Below are 9405 nucleotides of genomic sequence, written 5' to 3'. Positions count from 1 at the left end.
AAGGCTAATCTTATTGAACGAAGTTCTGGAACTAAGAAGCCAGTTGCAAATTCTACAAGAGGTCATAATTTTAAAGGTAGAAATAAGGGAAAACAATTTGTAGGAAAAAATAATTGGTCTAAGCCCTAGTTTAAAAATAAAATTGTTGATGACTGTTTTATTTGTGGTAAACCAGGTCACCTTGCAAAAGGATTACAAAAATAGGAAAGGAAAATATGTGAAGCATCAGACACATGTGGTAGAGGATGAGAATTTCTCTGCTATGGTGACAGAAGTGAATCTAGTAAGCAACATGACAGACTGATGGGTAGATTTTGGAGCTACCAAGCATATTTGTTGCACGAGAGGTGCATTTTTTTTCATTTACTCCCACTAGTGATGAAGAATGTCTGTTCATGGGGAATGCTTCCTCCTCCAAAATCGAGGGAAAAAGAACTGTGACGTTTAAATTCACTTCTGGAAATATCCTTAATTTGAAAGATGTCCTTTATGTACCTAATATTAGGAAAAATCTAGTATCTGGATCTATCTTAGTTAAAAAGGGTTTTAAGATTGTATTTGAAAGTGGTCAAATTGTACTGTCTAAGGGTGGTTCATTTGTTAAGAAAGGGTATGCAGATGAGGGTCTGTTTGAACTCAATGTCTCTGTGATTAACAATAAAACATCTAGCTATTCCGTTTACTTATTGGATTCTTATGATTTGTGGTATGCTAGATTTGGACATGTTAATAAAACTTCTATTAAAAAATTAATGATTTTGGGAAACATTCCCAAAATCGATAATTGTCCAAATTCAAAATGTGAAACGTGTGTTGAATCTAAATATGCTAGAAAACCATTTCCTCGTGTTGATAGGACTACTTCGGTTTTAAATTTGCGACATTCTGATTTATGTGACTTAAAAGGATATGTTACTCGTGGTGGAAATAAATATTTCTTAACTTTCATTGATGATTATTCCCGATATTTTTATATTTATCTACTTAAGAGCAAGGATGAAAGCTATTCAAAATTTATTTCATATAAAATTGGAGTAGAAAATCAGTTAGACAAAACTATTAAAGTTTTAAGGTCTGACGGGGAAGGAGAATATACTGGAAAATTTTGATAAATTTTGTGTTGAGAATGGCATTATTCATGAGACCATTCCACCTTATTCTCCCCAATCTAATGGTGCAGCTGAAAGGAAAAATCGAACCCTTAAGGATATGGTCATATCAATGCTAAGCTCTTCTAGATTACCTTTTAACATGTGGGGGAAACACTTCTTACTGCATGTTATATTCTTAACAGAATTCCTAGTAAGAAAAATAATAACTCTCCTTATAAAATGTGGAAGAGCAAAACACCTTCATATAAATATTTTAAAGTGTGGGGGTGTTTAGCTAAAACTTCTATTCCAGCACCTAAGTGAACTAAACTTGGTCCGAAAACTGTTGATTGTGTTTTTATATGCTATGCTTTTCATAATAATGCCTACAGATTTTTAGTCATTGACTCTAAAAATAATTTGATCGAAAAGAACAAAATATTTGAAACTAGAGATGCTAAATTTTTTGAAAATAGATTTCCATTTAAAAAAAAGTCTGAAGGACCAAGCAGTCCTTTTAGTATTCCTCCTGGTGTTAGAGAGGAGCCATCTGAATTAGAAGAAGCTGAAATTAGGAGAAGCAAAAGACCTAGGACCACTACTTCTTTCGGTCCTGACTTTATAACCTACTTAGTAGAGGATGATCCTAATACTTTTGGTGAAGCTATGTTTTCACCAGATTCTATATTTTGGAAGGAAGCTATAAATAGTGAATATGATTCAATTATGTCTAATAATACTTGGGAGTTAGTGGACTTACCTCAAGGATGTAAGACAATTGGGCGTAGATGGTTGTTTAAGAAAAAACTTAAACCCGATGGTTCAATTGATAAGTATAAAGCAAGACTTGTAGCTAAAGGCTATAGACAAAAAGAAGAAGTTGACTTCTTTGATACTTATTCACCCATTACTAGGATTACCTTTATCAGGATGTTAATTGCAATTATTTCACTGTATGATCTTATTATACATCAAATGGATGTCAAGACTGCATTTTTAAATGGAGATTTAGAAGAGGAGATTTATATGGATCAGCCTAAAGGATTTATTGTAGAAGGCCTTGAGGATAAAGTATGTAGACTTAAAAAATCCCTTTATGGCCTTAAACAAGCTCCTAAGCAATGGCACGAAAAATTTGATACAGGTTTGGCATCAAGTGGTTATGTGTAAATGAAGCAGATAAATGCATATATAGCAAATTTGAAAATAATTGTGGTGTGATAATTTGCTTATATGTTGATGATATGCTGATTATGGGAACTAGTTTAGATGTGGTTAATAAATCTAAACAGTTTCAAAACAAGTACTTTGAAATGAAAGATTTGGGTGTTGCTGATATTATTCTAGGAATCAAAATAGTAAAACATTTTGAAGGAATTATTTTGACTCAATCACATTATGTAGAAAATGTGCTTAAGAAGTTTAATCAACACAACTGTATTCCTGCTAAAACACCTTATGATACAAGCCGTCATTTGAGAAAACATTCAAGTCCTAGTGTTTCCGCTTTAGAGTATGCTAAAGTAATCGATAGTCTCGTGTATCTCATGAATTGTACAAGACCTGATATAGCATATGCTGTCGGTAGACTTAGCAGATATACTAGTAATCCTAACAGTGAACATTGGGATGCTCTCATTCGAGTCTTGAGGTATTTGAGATACACTTTAGACTGGGGAATACGTTATACCAAATTTCCTGCTATACTTGAGGGATATTGTGATGCTAATTGGATTTTCGATACCAATGAAAGTAAATCTACAAGTAGATATGTATTTACATTAGCAGGCGGTGCTGTCTCCTAGAAATCCACTAAGCAAACCTGCATTGCTAGATCTACTATAGAATCTGAGTTCATAGCTTTAGATAAGACAGGAGATGAGGCTGAATAGTTAAGGAATTTTCTTATGGATGTTCTTTTGTGGTCTAAACCATTTCCAACTATTTTAATACATTATAACAGTCAAGCAGCTATTTCAAGAGCTCAAAATTCATCCTACAATGGAAAGTCTAGACATATTCGTAGGAGGCACAATACTGTGCGTCAGCTGCTTAAGGATTGACTACGTGAAGTCAAGTGATAATATTACTGACCCATTAATCAAAGGATTAGCAAGAGAGCTAATTCAACAAACATCGATGGGGATGGGATTAAAGCCTATTATTTATTAGATCACCTATAATGGAAACCCAACCTTGCAATTGGAGATCCCATGGTTAAGGTTCAATGGGACAACGAAGTTATTGGAGTGGTCTGTGGGGGTACTACATTGGATTTATTCCAAACCCCTCCCTATGATGCGTAGTACCAACTGTATTGATTAGAGAATGAGTTAATGCTCTTAATGCTTACTATAATTGATATTTAGTGGGGTGTTTAGATACAGTGCACCCTTGATAGTAGCACCTATTTGAGTGTGGAAGTGGAGTCGCTTCCTATGAGAATTGAAGCGAATTCTCTAGAGCACTCAAAGAAACTGGGAAAGTTCACGGTCGAAATGAACACAATCGCGAGAACTCAATGACTGTTCTAGAAATCATGTGTGTGTTCTATTGTCTCAGTTTGCAACTATAATTGTAGAGTTCAAGACATAGTTCACTCTACAGTTAGTAAGCTCGATAGAATATACAAAGCCAAAGTTCAAGTCGATAAACACCTAAACCTGCATAATTTCTACCGTATTTCAGAGTAATATTTTCATTTATCTTATTTGTTTCATGTGGGAGATTGTTATATATTTATGATATAAATATAAAATGTAAACGAAATAATCAAATTAGCTATAAAAAGCCAAAGTTTAAGTTGATAGACACCTAAACCTGCATGATTTCTACCGTACTTCAGAGTAATATTTTCATTTATCTTATTTCTTTCATGTTGGGGATTGTTATATATTTATGATATGAATATAAAATGTGAAAGAAATAATCAAATTAGCTAAAGTGCCAAAGTGGTGGGAAATGTGGCATTTGTGTGGGACGTCAGGGGTTTGAGTCACTCCCCACGCAAATATTAAAATGTCTTGATTGGAGCCTTGGCCTCTTGGGCTTCTTTGACTAAAATAAATTTTTTATTATTATTTAATGGGTAAAACTAGCCAGTATTTTCTAATTATTTATTTTTGTAACAACCCACTCACAGATATTAAAATACCCACTACTCAGTCATTAAAATTCTGGATTACTCTCTGGTCATGGTGGAGACTGTTACTTCCATCTTGCCTATATAAACCCATATCTCATTTTGGAAAAAACGCACATAAAAAACATCTTGCATCAATCCTTCCTTTTCATATTCTGAATTTTTTATTCTCGAGTTTTTACATATATTCTGGAGTACAATTGAGAGTTTTGAAAAAACTATTCGTGATTGCTATACAAGTGGTTTACGATCGTTGTATCTTGGGAGTGATTGTCCACGGACGTCTTAACAATTATCGACGAACAATTTCACTTTAATACATCGTGCTGTCACGAGACTCGATCGGACGATAAGTTTTATATTTCTGCATTTTATAGTTCTGAACATTACTGTAACTAATTCTTTTTACCAACACTACCTACGTTACTAAACAAGCCAGCCAAATTAAGTTCACATATGGAAGGGTATGAATGATCATTAAGATCTCGTAAGTGCACGATATCATAGTCAAGTAAATGAATATAAGTATAGTTCTTACGAGGACCAAATATTTAATTCAATTTTAATTAATAATTACTTATTGAATAGCACAATTCGAGTTGTTGATTTTGTTAGATATATATCAAATATATTATTTGAAAGAAATAATTAAATTAGATAGGATGCTCGAGTAGCGAAAATTATGAATTTTTTGTGGGAGGTCGGTGGTTTGAATCACATTTCACGTGAATGTTAAAAGGTTTATGATTGGGCTTTGGGACCTCAAGCTTTTGGGCTCCTTTGATCAAAATAATTTATTATTATTATTTTAATCATTTTCGAAAAAAAAATAAAAAAAATTACTAAGTCAAATTAGTTAGTAAAATATAGTAGTTAGAGAGTTACTTGAAGATATATTAAAATCATAAAAATAGAATAGAAAAAATTAACAATTGAGGCCATAGTTATCATACACAATCTGGTCCTTAATCCAAACAAATCATTGAGTCAATGATTTGACCGATGGGTTAGTTCAAGGTTCGGAAGGTTATGAATTGCTATGAGCATTTCTCGATTGGTATATATGCTAATGGACCAATTAATATGAATTGGACCAAACCATTGTCTAGTTCGTCGATTCCAGATCCGATCCGATCCTATTAGTTCGGTTCGATTTTAATAACTATGATTTAGATAGTTATCGAATTATTTATTCAAAAAATGAAAATCTCATAAAAATGGCAGTTTTAATTTTATTGAATTATGAATTGAAGTTATGATTCTTTGACTATATAAACCCCTCCTTATCTTGAAAATTTATACACTGAAATCATTTTTCAAGTTTTATAATTTCTTTAAAAAAAAATAAAGAGTTTTTAATATTATCCCATTATTTTGTTTTGAAGCGCTATTGATGGTTCTAAAAATCGCTTTTGATTGATGTATGGGTAATTCGATTGATGTATCCCATGAGTGATTGTTTAAAGAGGTCGTAACAATTTACGATGAACAATTTCAATATCGTATTGTCATGAGTCTCAATCGATCAGTAAATCTTATTTCTTTCTACATTTTTAATTGTTTTTGAAAGAAATCCGTAACTAATTTTTTCCAACAAATTTTATAACTAATTATCCATACGCTAAATTATTGAACAAGTGAGAAGTATTTATAAATTCGATTGATGATAAACACTAGGACTTCGAATCCTCTTTTATTAAGCTGTTTCAACAACAATTCAAAATAAAGATAAAGCTACTTTGCTAGAAAAGTTTGATAGAAAGCTTGACATAATTACAAATGACTATATATGCCTAAATAAAAAAGCTGATTATCTTTTAATTTGTCAAATGATAAAACGTTACGTGATATTATGTCAAGTTTTATGCTAACCTTGAGGTTCATGTAGCATGATTGTTCAAAACAATGACAACACTTATCTAACTTGACAATCAATGTCCCGATTTTATTTAATAATCTCTCTCGAACATAACTAAACTTATCCTTACATGTGATCATTCAATATCTCTACAAAGATTGTGAACACTTGTTGATGCATTAAATCATGCAAAGAATGACAATATTTTTCTATCCTCTATTGAATCCCACAACAATTGCTGTCGTATGCTAAAACCTTTACACTCTCTCTCGAATAGAACAAAGTTCACAAATCAATTTAATTATTAGCTAAGTAATTAAAAACAATATTCATATAACAGTCATCCTAGACAAACAACTATCTAATGTCAAATCTCAAAATTGAAATTAAAACATCTTTTACATGTTTCAATCTATTGACTAGAAATTTAGCCGATCATTATAAAGTTACAAAAATACATATTTAAATGTGGAGACATCACCCAAATTTTAATTGTAAGTAGAAAAACAGATAAAAATAACGAATTCTTAAATTTCTTCAATCCTTCTTGGACAATTTCTTTTAGCATTTTATTCCGTCCGAAACCAAGAAAAAATCTACAATTCAGGTCCAGGAATCAGTATTCTTGCATATTGTCAATGAGTCTGACCTGAATTTCATAAAAAAATTGTGTCGAAAGGAAACAAATATTTGCCGTTGTTTTGAACCATGCAATCGCATAATAAGACCTCTTGAGATCGCACGGTTAAGCCAAGTTACTTGCAAGATTCTAACAAAAGGACCTTGCAATCTTAAGGTATTAACTTTTGTATTCATTTACTATGATCCCTAAGTATCTTCTTCATCTCAGTTCAAGTCCCTTTTTGTATTTTATGAGTCCTTCAACTTCCATTTTTATCCAATTTGATCCATGTCCTCTTCATTTATTCGTCCTTGGTCCAAATCAACTTTTGAAATTTTATAATTTGATCACGAACTTTTACAGTTATTTTTCTTTAGCACCTTTTTTGGGCCCATTTTCACTTTTTTTTTTTTATCATTAACCTTCCAAGTTCCAACATTGAATTTATCATACAACAATCAATATTTAACCAAATTAAGTAAAAATTCCACCAAACCGACTTCCAAATATCAACTTTTGACAACCTTAAGAGCATCTCCAAAAGACTTTATAAATACAAAACGTTCTTTATTTCTATGAGACAACGTATAAAAATAAGCTCCAAGAGATTCAATATTTCAACTTTTTAGAATAGAAAGCGAGTTTAATGATCCAAAATTAGAGAGCCAAAACCGCTCCATCTTCTTAATGTACAACTACGTGATTGTATTTAATAAGTTACAAATTTCAATATTCTACTTCTTAAATTACTCAAATCACATTTATATTGACTTGAAGTTGACATTTAAAAAATTATGTTAAAATAAAATATAAGGAAAAATCAATAAATGTTTATTGAGAAAGTAAAATAAACAATCAAAATAGAGAACATTGTTAGAGTGTATAAAAATTTTAACTCTCTAAATTTAAAAATGTTCTATAATGCATAATATACTCTCTATAAATAAAGGGCCTCTTGAAGATACTCTAATAAGTGTAAAATCACACTCACCAACGGCTTCCACGTAGCCTGGTCTCAAAGAAGATACCTAACTTTGTTTATCATTACCAATTCAGAGAAAACTAGGATTCATTCTATAAGGAATAATGAAGAGACAAAATACTATTTCATACCTTTGCCTATCCTACTCTATTCACCCAGCTGAGAAAGTCATTTTACACAACCAAATAGTACACCACCAAAACTCAAATTCAATGATAGGTATCACAAATTTCTGGAATTGTTCCCTACAAGTTTTTCTACTTTCTAAATCTGCCCCTAAGTCTAGTCTCTTGAATTATGAAGACACATCCCTCCCTAGAATGTCAAACAATACAAATTCAATGGTTTTCGAGCTAAAAATTCCATCATACAAGTCTCGGTGTATATGATATCAAGACCAAGGGATAAATTAACTAGGAAACTGATAGCCCCAAATTATGTCAGGGCAAGAGAAAGATAAGGACTCTCGGTAGGAACAAACCATGTGGGTGAGGTGGGGTCGAAATAGAACCTATTCAGAGGCTTTATTTTCTGGAATTACTTGTCGAAGGCATTGTGGGCAGTCCCCACCCGAGTGGGATTCAATCCAAAATACCGAATTATGACATGGAGGTTGGAAGAGACTGACGACAGCACAAGTGACAACATAGCTATTTTAGCAATAATGTGCAACTCAATATGCGACTCAAGAAAATGGAATCACTGTTAGTTAAGCATCAGCCCAAGGAATGATCAAAGACTTGAGCTGCAACAAAGAATTTCTAAATGGCATGTATAACATGTAACAAGCACATTCAAGAAATAATATACACGCTAACTTCAACAAGTTGACTAGAAAAATACATACAACACACGGTACTGATCAAATGCTACGAAAAAATTCAAACCCTGGATATGTTTATGCATGTCTCTGAGCACCTGGTGGAGCAGTTGGCATTGGAAAGTTGTTGAATTGAGCTCCGGCAAATTGTGGGGCCTCGACGTATGGGCTCTGTAAAATCCAGTTGTATAAATATTAAAGGATAAAACAACATTGGATTTTATGAGCGAGAATTCATTACATTAAAATATTATATTTTCCTCAAAATAGCAGATATTTTAGTGAAATTGATTCTTAAACTTATCCATCAGAAAAATGAAATATATAGATGCTAATCTTTCTTTGTTTAATTCAATGTTAGTCCCAGATAAATAAGGAAAATGTCAGCATCCTTGCTATAATGCTCGGATTCGGGTACGGGCACGTATCTAAGTGTCGGATCTTTTTATTTTTTAAAATATAAGATACGGGAACATAACTAAAAAGTGTCCAAATTTCGGACATGGGTACGTGAGTATGTCTTTCAAATTTCAATTTTTTTACTAACCCAAGATGTTATTTTGAATAGATCAAAAACAATTATTCACAAAGAAAAAAATGAGTATTTCGAAGGAGTCAAGACGAATAAAATAGAATTTTGAGATTTAGTTTTCAATTATAGGAAGTTAATTACTAAATGTTATATAAAATACAAAATGAGGGACTTGATTGCAATGGAGCACTAAATAGCACTATATGGAACCCATTTTCATTTTATACAAACAAAACCTTAAACCACCAATATAGAAAGGGAAGGAAGAAAAGAAGAAAGAAGAAAAGCGAAAAAAAACAAGAAAGAAAAAGGAAAGAAAACCTAGCGCCGTTGCCTTTCTCTGTCCTCTTGGAGGCAG

At 32.2% G+C, this 9405-nt stretch overlaps 1 protein-coding gene across 1 annotated transcript in view; it reads right to left on the bottom strand.

Annotated features, from left to right (window-relative positions):
• Positions 1–8346: 8346 nt before the first annotated feature.
• LOC111376945 (chaperone protein dnaJ 10-like) overlaps positions 8347–9405 on the bottom strand; it is a 15240-nt gene continuing 14181 nt past the window's right edge. Inside the window, exon 11 of the mRNA XM_022999961.1 lies at positions 8347–8686. Within this exon, the coding sequence (XP_022855729.1) occupies positions 8594–8686 (93 nt within the window). The 3' untranslated portion in view covers positions 8347–8593. The remainder of the gene's footprint in view (positions 8687–9405) is intronic.

The sequence above is a fragment of the Olea europaea genome, unplaced genomic scaffold (genome assembly GCF_002742605.1).
Source record: "Olea europaea var. sylvestris unplaced genomic scaffold, O_europaea_v1 scaffold1584, whole genome shotgun sequence".
In the NCBI taxonomy this organism is placed as follows: domain Eukaryota; kingdom Viridiplantae; phylum Streptophyta; class Magnoliopsida; order Lamiales; family Oleaceae; genus Olea; species Olea europaea.
This window is presented reverse-complemented; position numbering and strand designations above follow the sequence as displayed.